We start from the raw sequence: 14,905 nt of genomic DNA on the forward strand, positions 1-14,905 counted from the left end.
ACTTGGAGGAGGGAAAGTTTATTGGGACTCACAGTTTCAGAGGTCTCTGTCTATAGATGGTCAACTCCATCACTCTGGGCCCAAAGTGAGGCAAGCATATCATGGGCGAAGGGCCCAGCAGAGAAAAGCTGCTCAGTTCATGGAGAGATCAGGAAGCAGAAAGAGAAGTAGCCACAAAGTGGATGTATCCTTCCAGTACATGCCACTAGTTACCCACCTCTTCCAGCCATGCCCCGCCTGATTTCAGTTACCACCTATTCATTCAAACTAGGATGGACTGATTAGATTACCTCTCTTCTAATCTAACCATTTTACTTCCTGCATTAACAGGAGCTTGAGGGACACCTTACATCCAAACTGTAATGCCTTACTTTAGCAAAACAATAAAGATAATAAACATTTTATATAATGTGCAAATTTTGAATTGGGAGTTATCAGAATTTTTTGTGCTTCTTATTATAATTGGATGACATAATAAGAAAATAAAAGAGACTGCTTGATATAATGAAAAATCTGTGAGAGAAAGGACATTTGTTTTCCTATTCATTTAATAATTACCAGTGTAAACATCAAATAATCTCCATTTGTTAACAAATCTTTGGAGTGAGCATACAGGATTCCTTCCCTATATATTAGAATGATCTTAAAAATTCCTGAAGAAAGTGAAATTTGAATTGAAACAAAGACCTAATGATTTAGGGCTAACTCTCTTGAATGGAGACTATAAAAACCCTTATATAAATATTTTTATATTCACTAAAATAAAACTTGTAAAACAGAACATTTAATTAAGATTTCATTGATAATTATTTATAACAGATTTGGGAAAAGGCAGTGAGAATAGAGGGAAAAGGTAGGCCACATTGCAGAACAGAAGTAGCTTTTTTTTTTTGATAGAAAATGATTTGAGATACATCAGAGCCATGGGGACCTGTTCCTGCTCTTTCAGGGGAGAAGTAAAAGATACCAATAGACTCTGTGAGCTGCAAGGTCATCTGTGTCCTGGTGTATATTTTTCCTGAGCCTAGGGGGGAAAATCACAGTACACAGGAAAATTATATATGTGAAAAATGCACTAATTTGGAAGTGCTTTCCATTTTTCTGACATGAGACTTTGGAAGGGTTATATAGCCTGATTCCTAGTTTTTCTCACTATAAAATATTTATATATAGTTCATTTTTCTACATAACACCCCCCCCCCCATCACAGTGGTTACAGTAATAGTAACACATTATCCTCACTCAAGATACATGTCTGCTGATGTGTTGCAACTTTACCCCAGCAAGGTCCCATGTTTCTCACTCCGGGGCCCAGACTAAAAGATCCCTGTGTAGGGCTGGCTCCTTGTCATGGATGAAAGAAAGTATAAGAGAGCTGCCTTTTAGAGCTTCTGCACAATGTCATCATTCCACTAGTTAAAGAGAATACTAGCCAAGGCCAGCATCCATGGAGTACAGAAGTTTATTCCTCCCACACCCAGTGAGCAAATCCCATAATACACTCAGAGGGAAGAGAGAAGTGAATAGAAAATGATAATAATATCTACTCATCTCTGCAAACATTTGAGTCTCAAGTAAGAAAAGTTATATAAAAGTGCATTGTAACAATGCATTTTCTACTGATGTTAGAATTGCTATTGTTATAGTTTAATGTTATCTATTTCAGGGATCCAAGTAGATTTCAAGTCCTTACATATCATTAAAACTTCTCACTTCTCTATTTTTACCGTAAACATTTGAAAAGCTTTTAACCATCTTGATTTTTCAAAAGCTGTGTTTTGCCTTTTTTGCGTTCATGTTTTAAAAATGCCACAATTATAATTTAATATATTTATTTTCCACTATAACTGTATTAAAACCATTTCAAGAATTTTTTATTGCAGTGGCTCAGGAAGCTGAGGCAGGAGGATTGCAAGTTCAAGGCCAGCCTCAGCAACTTAGCAAGGTCCTAAGCAACTTAGTGAGACCCTGTCTTAAAATAAAAAGCAAAAGAGATGGTGATGTAACTCAGCAGTAAATCATCCCTGGGTTTAATCCCCAGTACCCCCCTAAAAGGTCCGGTTTTTTCTTTCCTTCCTTCGTTCTTTCCTTCCTTCTTCCCTTCCCTTCCCTTCCCTTCCCTTCCCTTCCCTTCCCTTCCTTCTTTCCTTTCTTCTTTAGTTTTTTTAACAATTAAAGTAATAAAATTCCCTTGTAAGAAATTTAGAAAATTTTGGAAGGATAAAGAAGTTTAAAAAGACCCCCCCTTTTTAAATCCCTGCATTAATATACAAACACACAAAGGCACATCCATAACATTTTCACATTCAAATACATTCAAATATTAATTTTTACTAAATTTAGCATCTAATGAATATTCTATTGAGACAATTTTCCTGTATGCTATTAAATGTACATTTTTGCTTATCATTTAAGTATTTTAAGGACATGAGTTTAGCAGTTTAATAGGTAACACTAATATATAATATGCAATACATAGTTTCAAAACTCAGTAAGGAACCAGGCCCACTATCTGAATTAAAAATTAGACTACTTCAACACCTTCAAAGTTACTTGCATACTCCTCTGCTGCTGTGCCTTCTCATCAACAATAACCACCCTTAAGTTTGTATGCTATCATTAGTTTCTTTCCTTTTAAGTGTTTTTACATATGTGTATGGCTCCAGTGTATCATTGAATTTTGCTTGGTTTTGAGCTTTATAAACTGGTTTCATACTGCATTGCTTTTTGCTGAGAGCCATAGCCAAGTAGGAATGAAGCATGGTATTTTGGGTTGAAAGGTGACCCTGCTCAGGGATTAGGGTGGCTCCCAGTTTAGGGTGGAACCTACTGGGAATAGGGCGGCTCCAGGATTAGGGCGGATCCTGCTGGGATTAGGGCGTATCCTGCTGCCTCAGGCGCCTGCTCCTTTGGAGTTCCCCTTGAATTCTCGCGGGGTTCTGAGAGAATTGGTGCGCAGAGCCGGGTGGAGGCAGTGTGTTCACAGAACGTGCGTGCAGAGTGTTGGTGAGAGTTCGGGAATAAAGAGTTGCTGTTTGATCTACAAGGTTGTGTGGTGGCTCGGTTATTTTGTGCCCAGCCAGACTGCGGCACTTTTCATAGTGGGATGCATATTACAAAATTAGCTTAAACTGTCCTCTACTATTACATACTTGCTTTCTGCTCTTTTACAAGGAACTTGTACATTAATATTTGTGTTTTCATATTTTGGGGGGAATAATTTCTAGAGGTGAAATTTGCTGGATTAAAGAGTAAGAACATTTTTAAGATTTCTTCTGCAACTGTACATTAGGAAATGTGTCATCTAGATTTTAATAAAACAAATCTTCAGATTGGCTTGGCAGATAATTATAAATTATACTAGCTTTCCACTTTGATGAGTTCTAAGAATATACAAATATCCCTGTGGTTTATCAAATTTAACAAGTCCTGAACTAAAGTCCTCAGTATTTTTTACTTCCTTAAACCCTGTCCTGTTCTGGTCACACTGGTATCACTGTCCCCTCAGTTCACTGGGCTGGAAACCTTATTCTGTCTGCTCCCCTATTCTACTTCAGCTACCCCACACTCACCCTTCCCTTTAGTCTTCAAGTCCTGCTTGTTATCCCTCTACAATATCCTTTGAAAGCCTCCTTTCTCTTCCCTTCCCTTCTTATAAATACTTCTTATAAATACTCCAATTCAAACCCTGCTATGACAGGGACCACTGCACAGTCTCCTAACTAGTCTTCAACATGTCTTTAGTCTTTTGTTTTTCTAATAAGTCCTTCACACTATTAATTCCTCAAAACATGGATTTGACTTTAAAACTCAAACCAAAAATATTTGATAATATTCCATTAGCCACATGATAAGATCCACATTCCTTAGTTGCTATAGGCAAAGCCTTTTATCTATTTCAATCTACCTCTTCGGCTTTATTCTTCATTCTCCATCCTTTCTACCTCACCCCAAGAACTTGGTATTTTATACCTTAGCCAGCCTAGGCTTCATATTCCCTATGTATTTTCCTTGTTCATATTACTTCTTCAGCCTAAAATACCTTTCCTCTCCTCCTCTTTTCTATCCTGTTGAAATGCTACTCATGCTTCAAGATCTCACAGAAATCCCAGCTCCTCCATGGAGTTTAACATCAATGTAAGTTATCTAATTATACATAGAAGAGTTGGATATGGTTGCTTCTTTTGAATGTCAGATGTCAATAAATGCAAAAATATATTTGTTTGTAATACTGGGTAGAAAAAGGAGACCACAAACTATTTTAAACATATCCATTACAATAAATAAAGATATATATATATATATATATATATATATATATATATATATATATATATATACATACATACACACACACATACATATACACACACACGCACACACACACACATATATATATGGGGAGATACATACACATGTGTCATATAGATATATATGTGTGTATGTATATGTTATGTGTTTCACATATATATACTTAGAGAGAAATGAGCAAAAACAGAGACTGAACCAGGCACAGTAGCGCACGCCTGTAATTCCAGCAGCTCAGGAGCCTGAGATAGGAGGATAATGTGTTCAAAGCCAGGCTCAGCAAAAGTGAAGCACTGAGCAACTCAGTGAGACCCTTTCACTAAATAAAATACAAAAATAGGGCTGAGGATGTGGCTCTAATTGAGTGTCCCTGATTTCAATTCCTGGTACCCAGGAAGGAGAAGTACTTTTTTCAAAAAATTGATAATAATAATTTTATTAATAGTATTAGTTTCATTTTCTTTCATAAAGATGCTTACTTGGGCTTAAATAGGTTTCCATTTTGAGACTTAGCCATATTTTGTTCATATGTAGAAGGGCAACCAGTTTCTTATTCTCTGTTTTCCAGTGTTGACTGAGTTGGAAGGGTCTTGTTCCTTTACCAGCTATGTCTACTCATTGTCACAGGTGGTGAATGGTCCCTTCAGCTGTAACATGAAACCAGTGCATTTGTAGATGATGCTAAATGGACAAGCTTATAATCTCTAAGTTCCTCTCAGCTCTCATGTTCTGAGATACTTTTTGCTTACAAGACAGTAAAATGGCTTAAGGTTAAAGAAAATGCTGATTTCTTCTATAACTCCCTCACTAGTGTCAAATAGCCATTTTCCCTTTTCTTAACTAAACTGACAGTTTGTTTTATGTGACAATTAGGACACTACTACCCATGTGGACTTATATGTACACCCTCCTGTCACCATGGTGTGGTTTGCTTTTATGACAAGGATGTCTTTTGAGATTTTTTGCAACTTTAATATGTTGTATGAAATTAATAATTTATAATTCAGTTTGAAATACCCAAGAATTTTTTTGTCCTGTAGTCACTAGCCTGTTTCAAAGTTCAAAAATAGAATGAAATTAATTTACAAAATATTTTTCTCTTCACAAAATAATGCAAATAATAAGGTTGAACATCAAAGTATGCAAATAGATATGTGGGATTAATAAATATCCTGTTTCCATCACTTAAGTCAATTTACCATAATGTTTTTCTCTTATCTTGGATATTTCTCAAGTCTCTTAAAATTTTTATCTGTAGTAATATAAACTGAATACCATGAAGATACCTTGTAGAGAATTAAAATGTTGATATAGATTTCAAATCAGAGTAGTAGTAATATTTGAAATATTAGAAATATTTCAAAATATATGAACTCATGAACTCTAGTAATCATACAGACTTACTTTATTAAGAAAGAGACTCAAAACTCTGACTGAAGAAAAGAGCCCCATTGTAATTTCCAAGAGACAAACTAATCCTTGATATATGATATTTGAGTTGAGAGTTGAGAGTTGCTTCTGGCAAACATAATTGTTACTGCTTAAACAAGTATTTCTTTTCTAGTAATTAGAATTTTTTTCATTTTAATGGGTAGTCATAAATATTAACCACCAGCAGTGCAGAAATAATTTATATTCAAATTATCAGCCATCACTCTGTGAACACATAAAACAATTTACATTTATTTAGAACCTTTATTCCTGAAGTACTCTCTACACATATTTCTTTACAGCCTAATTGCAATCTATATATAAGACTTTCCCACCTGAAATAGGGCAGTAGTCAAAGTAATAAAGATAAAGGACACAACATCATAATAAATAAAGAATGAAAAGTAGTTTTTTATACTTTGTTTCTATATGCTTTGTGTCAATAGGACTGGAGAATCCATGTTGACCAAATGCACCAGCACAAAAGTGGAATTGAATCTGCTCTAAAGGAGACCAAGGTATGTAGATTACTTAAATTGAATCAATATCCATTTACTCATCTGTGGGACACATGTTATGGGAAAACATGAAAGAAAAATAATACAATTTTTGTCTTTCAGAGCTCATTAATTAAATAAATCATATTACATTTCCGCAGTTCTAATACTTAAAACCAACTAAAGAAAGCTAACAATGTAAAACCTTTTATATTTTAAATACACTATATATATTGCATATATTCTATATATTACACATATGTATGTAATAGATATTTTAGAAACATTGCATCACTTTGTCCTGAATACCAAGGGATGAGAGAACATCATACCCACAATGCCTAGAACCTACAGCTTTCCCGGGCTTGCTGCCATGCTAGAAATAATCTTTTGGAGACGGTCATAAAGAAGTGAAGCTTGAGTGAAAAGTTATAGGTTCTAGACCAGAGCACTCTGTTTAGAGAACTCTTACAACTGGAATATTCTAGTTATCTCTGAATTGTGTGATAGGGAAGTCACGTTCCTCCCTGACCTACCTTGATTTTAAAGTTTATATAAAGCTAATTACAAATATACATAAATTGTAGATATGTATAAGGAGAAATGAATTTAATCAATCTTGCCAGGCTCTTTTTTATTGTAGTATTCTGCAGTGTGGCAAAAATATTCCTCATCATAAACGTTTTTTTGCCATTAAAATTTCACACTATCTTCTTTTTCATATTGACTGAGAGATATTTAACTCATTTTTAACTTGTTTTTAAAAATATTTCTGAGTTTTTTAATCCACTAAAAATCCTTGGACTTTTAGGGATTTTTGGACAAACTCCATAATGAAATTAGTAGGACACTGGAAAAAATTGGCAGCCGAGAAAAGTACATCAACAATCAACTTGAGCACTTGGTTCAAGAATATCGTGCAGCTCAAGCCCAGCTGAGTGAGGTAATTTAAAAATTATTTCCGAGGATTTATCCCAATTCATGACTCTAATCTCTAAGCTTGACACGATAGTTTTCATTTGAAAATTATGAAATGTTTTTCATAAATAGCAACACTTTGATTTTTCTGCCCATTTTAGGAAACCAAAAGAAGCAATAGAACTTATCTCCATTTTACATGTATTAGAAATTATTATCTCTTAGAAGTCTTTAAACATATTTTTTCATTTGATTTAAATAAATGAGGACATATGTTGTTGGGGAACATAAGCTAAAACAGGAACAGTGTCAGGACACCTTGTTTTGTTTCTAACTCTGTTGTTAATTTACTATAGGAGTAGGAGGAAGAATAGTATTCATTTATATGTGTGAGAGAGAAAAGGCAATTCTTGCCATCATGGCTTGCAGTAATATAGTGTAGACTATGAAAGCAAAACATGTTCAGAGACAAGCAGGTTAATTAATGAAATGAGACAAATTTTTCATTCTTTCAAAGTATTAGATTTCAACCAAAAAAATAAAAATAAAAACACTATCCTTTGAAAGCAGTAGTTCTTTATACCAGAATTAGGGGTATAATGACTTTCTTTGAGGGATTTATACACCCTATTTCCTATTGTGAAGGCAAACTAGTCAGAATACTTGCTCATGTCAGTAGAAGGCATATATTTTTTTCTTTTAGCAGACAAATTAGGAGGAGAAAAAGTGGAAGTAAACTTGATATACTTCTATACTCAAAGACCAAATAGAAAATAGTTTTTACTTTTTATGGTATTATCTGTTTAATTTGTCGTTCCCTCATATACACTTATATTTATGAATATTTTTGTTGAATTGATGTGAAATTCTTTGATTATAGCCACTGTGCATCTGTCCAACCTTAATATTAAATAATTATTTGTTAGATTAATTTCTGAGAGTGTATTCCTATTGATTGTACTGTCCTACTCTTTGTTAATCCTTATTAATTTCAGAGTTTGCTCTACTTTGATTGATTTTCTTTTTTAAAACAAAATTTCTCTGCATAACATGCAAATTTGATTGACCAAGAACCACTCTCCTAAACTGTTTAGGGATGGCCGAGGACAGTTTTTATTGTGAACCATGCCCGTGCAAGTTACACAGTCAGTATGTGAAGGTTAAGGTAGTTCATCATTTTATAGTGCTTGAGTTAAATACATGGTGCCTATTAAGGACATAAAATAACTTCAGTTAAATGTCACTTTCACAAATGTATTCATAAACAAAGAGGGGGGTTGTCATAAAATGATATGCAGAAATTGCAAACACAAAGAGGTCATGTTTAAGTAATCTGCTTCTGTTTTGGATTTGTCATTAAACAAAATTCTTTCCCCCTCAGGCAAGGGAGCGGTACCAGCAGGGAAATGGTGGAGTAACTGAAAGGACCAGGCTCCTGTCTGAGGTAAACATAGTGCTCTTGCTGTGCTTCTCACCTGTCAGCTGAGCCCCAGTGGCTCAGAGCCATTGGATGATTGAATACCCCTTATTTTAATAATTGTTTCTTCCTCTTCAAATTATCTTGTTTCAGAGAAAAGCCCTAATTTTCTTTTCAATGAATCAATTATTTATTCTTTCTCTCATTTTTATAAGATGCCTGAAGTTAAATTCAACATAAAATTTGCTCATACTAGCACACTGATAACTTTTCTTAATCTTCATTTTTATATAATAATTATAAATAATATATAGAAACGTAGGTAAAGTACTGACTGAGGAGTCTATAGCAAATTTTAATGTTAATCTGCAAGATTTAAGCTTTATTTTTAGTGATGTCAATAACTTGTGTGTGATCCTGGGTATATCTCTGTCTACAATTGAAAGTGGTTTACAACCTCTTTATTTTTGAGAACTTCTAGAATATCTGCAAATATCACTGCATTTATTTTCATGATCTTCCAAGTTAAGTAATATATATATTCTCTTTTTTCACTGAAGAACCTATGGGGGGTGAGGGAACTAACAAGATCAGAAGCCAATTTAGGACTAAAATCCAAGACTATATTTATTTATAATTCAGTATAATTTCATAAACTGTACTGTTTTGACAGTAAAGAATTAAGCTTTCTTTGTATAGATTATTTAGGAATAGTTTTTTTTTAAATACTCAAAATATAGCATTGAAATATTTAGACTGTATTCCTGTGGTGCTTCTAGGCAAATAAAACATTACGTAGAAGTAAAGTACTCACTTATGTTAGGTAAATTAACACTTGAAGGGAGTCCAGGGAACCATTTAGTTCTTTTGGAATAGGTAGTTATCCCCAGTTGTAATGTTTCAGGTGCCTGAAAGAAATTAATTTGCTTTACTTGGATGAGCACTTTATTCCCAGGAAAGGTTCTTACTCACCAGGATGATAAAAATAAAGCCTACTAAGTGACAACATTTATGACTTAGGTCTAGATTATTTGAAAATGTTTTAAAGATTATATTGTCTACTTATATTATAATACTAGTTTGGAATTTTGCTAATATTGGCTATAATAGTATAGTCTTTATGTAGAGTGCATGTAAGAACCAATATGACCGCATAGCATGTCTCTGGGTGTTTCAAGTTCATGGTTTAGGTAGAGTAATAGAAGACATTTTTTATATAAACATATGATATAAACATTTTTTAGTGTCCTAGAAAAGACACCATCTCTTATAGAACTACAATGTCATGAAAGATGCCTAGAAAACTTTTAGAATACAAAACCTATTTAGGATGCTTATGCCATTGTAAGTAATAATTATAAGAGAGTGGTATGGTAGATGCTATGAATTAATTACATGATTTGAGGGCTTAATGTATAAAATAACTTGGTTTTTGTTCTATATTGTCACAACATGACAAAGCTAAGATGAAAGTAATTTGGTGAAGTTTAACATTATGGTCATTATTGGAAAATGAAAACCTTCATATATATGCATACTTGATCTTATTATTTGAATTATGTACAAAATATTTCTAATAATGTGTTATCTTTTTATGTCTAATATCTAAATTAATTTTTCTCAATATATCGCTTAAAAATTTTGAAAGTTAATTAAAATTCAGTGCTCATGAAAATTCTTTTTTTCAATGAAAGGTTACAGAAGAATTAGAAAAGGTAAAACAAGAGATGGAAGAAAAGGGCAGCAGCATGACTGATGGTGGTAAGTACATGTTCATTTTAGGGAGAAAAGGAAGCAAAAGAAAGCTAGTTCTTCATGAAGTCTGTTTAATAAAGTGGTAATAATAAATAGAGGTGTCTGTTTTTTTTAATGAACTTTCTTACTTATTTCAAAACTAGTACATGGTACAAAAATGATGTCTGATAATCAGTATATTATGTTTTTTACAAAATAGCTGGGAAGAGTGGTAATTTTTTTACTATGATTTGGGGTTCTTTTTAATTAAAATTGTATTGATTCAAAAATAGAGTGGGAAATATTTAAGTATGTACTTTTTTCTGCCAATTTAAAAAATAATGTTTTATTCTATTTTCATCAAATGAGTTTTATTTTTCCATGAGACAGAAAAAAACGTACTTGTATATGCCCAAATGACTCTAAAGCAATGAGGGTGGTAACCTTTTTTTTTTTTTTTTTCTTTTCTTCCCCCTGACTGGGCAGGGTCAAATAGAGAAGAATTTTAATAATCTTCAAAAAATTATCCTCCATTCTGAGCTGATGATGATTACCTAAAGCTTTTCTATGCCCTAGAAAGACTTTCTAGAGTTCTAATGATATATACTCAGTGATCTTTCATAAGGGGATATGTAGGGAGTTTGTTGCAGTGTTTTAAATAGGCTCATTAACTGGGCATAGGGGCACATATCTAGCTAGTCAGGAGGCTCAGGTAGGAGTTCAAGTCCAGCCTGAGCTAACATAGTAATACCTTGTGTAAAGAAAAAAAGAATTATTAAATGGACTCATTATATATACTTCAGAGGCAATTCTCTTCCCTTTTTACCTGAAGATCCCCTTTCCTACAGGCAAACATTCTGACCCATAAAATTATGTTCAACAAGTTCTTAAATATCTGCTTAGCACCTTTTCATCTACCAAGTTAAAAAGTTCACCCACCGTACGTTATATATTGCATTCCTCCCCATTCTGAAAACCTCAGGTGTTTAAAATGCCACAGCAAAACCGTGTGAATGTCAGTGAGTTATTAGCTGTGTTTTTAACCCTATTTTTGGCTTGAAACAAAGTGAGGAAAATGTCATGCAACTATAATAAACTGATACTCTAAATGAACGTTTTTATTCCATGCTATTTTTACTCTACAGCTCCTTTGGTGAAGATTAAACAGAGCTTAACAAAACTAAAGCAAGAAACTGTTCAGATGGACATTAGGATTGGTGTTGTGGAGCACACATTACTCCAATCAAAACTGAAGGAGAAGTCCAACATGACCAGGGACATGCATGCAACAGTTATTCCAGAAGCAGCAATAGGCTCTTATTAAAACATACAATTTTTCATCCTTCTGATTAGTTTTTTTATGTCAAATTATATTTCATGCTGCAGAGGTTTCTAAAACACAATTATACCTCTTAAGCATGTTCAGTGGGTATTTTTTGCATATATATATACACACACATATTGTATCATGGTGATTATGATGGTTAAAGCCTTTATATTAAATATAATGTGTAATAAAGTAATTGAAAATTTTCACATTCAAAGAAGCTTTCACTAGTCATTACCTATGTCAAAACTGCAACTTATTTTTCTGAGCATTCCTTGTGTAAGCCAATGTGTATGACCCAAGCTTTCTGTAGACACTGCTGCTGTCACTACCTTGACTATTGACATAAGGCTGGCCCCTTTACTTTGATCCAATTCTGCAGTGACCACAAGTGCCCAAAGGCAGCTAAGAATAGGTGGTGGAATCTTATATGAACCTCAATTACCCTTGCTTTGTTTATAGTTACCTAAAATTACTATTTTTTAAGTATAGAAAAAAATTCAGTATCCCTATTAGCATTTGAAGTTCATTGCTTTTCATGAGTAAGGCTGCTGATGAACTAACTAGAATGAGGAAAGGGTAAGTATGTGCAGATCTCAGCCTCATCTTGTCTCTGGGGCTAGCTGTGCTCAGGAGCCATTCAATAGAAGGAGCCCTGGCAGCTCACATGAAGATCAGCATCTGGTACTAGTGATCTTTACTTATGCATCTTTCTGAGAACTTTTTGAACTAAATTGGTAAAATAAGCAGATTATAGTGTCAGCCTTAGAATGGAAAAAAAAAATAGATAGGGGATCACAAAGCAGGAAATGGCTCACATTATTTTCTTTAAATAAAAGGTGGCCATTATTTTCTTTAAATAAAAGGCACCAGTGGTAAATTTTGATAAAAATGCTTTGTGTTCAGGACAACAGAAATAATTAAATCTCATTATTTTTAATCTTAATAGTTTTCTTCCTTAAATCTTATTGTTTTCTTAGCATTTTCTTTCTAAACACGTATATACTCCAACAAACAAACAAACACACACACACACACACACACACACACTATTCCTTTTCATCAAACTCTCTATACTGTAAGTTTAGATAAGAGAAAATTGGTGTGTATAAACTATTACCCGAGAGGATGACAATCGATACAATGACAAATAAGTTAGTTTATTTAATTTGTAAAGAAGGGAAGGATCCATAGTGGGATAACAGGCAGTATGAAAGTCTGAAATTGTCTTCTTCCTCTGTGGTCATTGAGAGAAGCCAGTTTAAAAAAAAAAAAAATATATATATATATATATATACACATATATATATATGATCTGTTGTCCTGGAAACTTACTTGCATAGGTATTGTCATGGCTGAGCATTGTTTTGATGAACTCAACCCTTCTAGATAAATCAGAGCTCTCATTAAAATGTTTTTGCTCAGAAGCAAAGTACACTATTTTGTGCAAAAAAACTACAAACTCTTGCAGTGTATGAGCAGCCTATTTTTATTTCCTTTTTTGGAATTCGTTTTCACTCAGGTTGTCTTTTCCCATAGAAAACTGTTCATACCTTGAACTTCACTACATTGTGATTGATATGTTCTTCTGTCCCCCTAATAGACTAAGCTGCTTGAGAAGAGAGACAAAATCATTTTCATTTCATATTCCTAACCAAGTATCCACACATAGAAAGTGTCCAGTAACTTGAGTTAGTAAGCAGATAGGCAGGTGACTGGCATTATACAATTCTGGTAGAAACTTCTAGCTCCTGTTCTATAGCTTGAAGAATTCAATGACTTTAAGCCTATGTGCCTTATGTAGTTTCGAGACTAATTTAAAACTGTTTCCTGTGATATTATATTGAAAATGGAAGAATGCCTATGAACTGTTTTTTATACAATAGGCAAATACAATAAGCCTATATAGTTTATAAACAGAAATATTTATAAATGTATAAATAAACATATACTCATCATGTATTTTCTAGTTCTGTTCTTTGAGAGGGTCTAAAAACAGTTACTGCCCAACAACAACTTATATGCAATACCTAGTACTCAGATCTTGGAGTCTAAATGCTCTATTTAAAAATCCCAGAAGCTTGGGAGGCTGAGGCAGGGGGATTGTAAATTCAAAGCCAACCTCAGCTGCTTAGCCAGGTCTTAAGCAACATAGTGACACCCTGTCTCTAAAGAAAATATTTTAAAAGGGCTGGGGATGTGGCTCAGTTGTTAAGTGCCCCTGTGTTCAATTCCCAGTTAAAAAATAATAATAAGGACTTTTTAAGGAAAAAGTCTGATTTATGGGCTGGAATGGGCTGGAACAGGGAAAGCACAAATTAGCCAAAACTTTCTTGCTCTGCCAGAAAGTAAGGAAGTACTTAAAGAATGATGGGGAAATGTCTAAAGCCCACAGCCAGATTCTGGGACAACTTGAGCACCAAAGTGAATCATTGTGAAGAATTATAACCCATAGAATAATCATGAGTCCATACAATTATAAGTAAGAGAATGAATAACAGCTAATTCACTTGACATTATGTCAAATGTCATAAAAATAACAGCTAATATCATTTGGCATTATGTCAAATGTCATTGATGTCTACTCTTTGTTTAGAAAATCACCACCTGAGGGGGGATAGTAGAGGATAGGAAAGGCAGCAGAATACAACAGACACTAGTATGGCAGTATGTAAAAACGTGGATGTGTAACCGATGTGATTCTGCAATCTGTATACGGGGAAAAAATGGGAGTTCATAACCCACTTGAATCAAATGTATGAAATATGTCAAGAGCTATGTAATGTTTTGAACAACTAGTAATTTTTAAAAAAAGAATACAAAGGAAAAGAAAAGAAAATCACCACCTGACAATGACCATAGTGAATTGTCTTGGGTGGGACTCATCAATGAATGCTAAAACACTTAGTAAGTGAAAGTTTGATAAGAAATGGGGTATTTACATAATCTCAATGTATGTAAGATACTCCCCAAAGAAAAGAATTGTGTAACTCTACAATAGAGAAACCTGGCAGACACCACTTTAAATCAGTGATCAAACTTAACATTACAATGAGAGCAAATAGACATCAGATGCCTTCTGAAAAGGGCACACATGTATTTAGTTCCTGCTGAAAATGGATAACCTTAATCTAATCATGGAACAGACAACTCCGACAAATCCAAATTGGAAGACTATACAAAATGGCCTGTATTCAAATAAATGTAAGGTTAAGAAAAATAAAGACCAAGGAACTATTCCAGAGTAAAGGAGACTAAAGAGACATGACCACT

General features: G+C 33.8%; 1 protein-coding gene across 1 annotated transcript in view; it reads left to right on the forward strand.

Moving 5' to 3' along the window:
• Positions 1-13,594, forward strand: part of Ift57 (intraflagellar transport 57) — a 54,543-nt gene extending 40,949 nt beyond the window's left edge. Inside the window, exons 7-11 of the mRNA XM_046464048.2 lie at positions 6,186-6,257; positions 7,048-7,179; positions 8,536-8,598; positions 10,266-10,332; positions 11,451-13,594. Coding sequence (XP_046320004.1) covers positions 6,186-6,257; positions 7,048-7,179; positions 8,536-8,598; positions 10,266-10,332; positions 11,451-11,629 — 513 coding nt within the window. The 3' untranslated portion in view covers positions 11,630-13,594. The remainder of the gene's footprint in view (positions 1-6,185; positions 6,258-7,047; positions 7,180-8,535; positions 8,599-10,265; positions 10,333-11,450) is intronic.
• The last annotated feature ends 1,311 nt before the right edge of the window (positions 13,595-14,905 follow it).

This window comes from Marmota monax, unplaced genomic scaffold, assembly GCF_021218885.2.
Source record: "Marmota monax isolate L192 unplaced genomic scaffold, Marmota_monax_Labrador192_F-V1.1 WCK01_AAM20220418_F8-fsc00156, whole genome shotgun sequence".
Classification (NCBI taxonomy): domain Eukaryota; kingdom Metazoa; phylum Chordata; class Mammalia; order Rodentia; family Sciuridae; genus Marmota; species Marmota monax.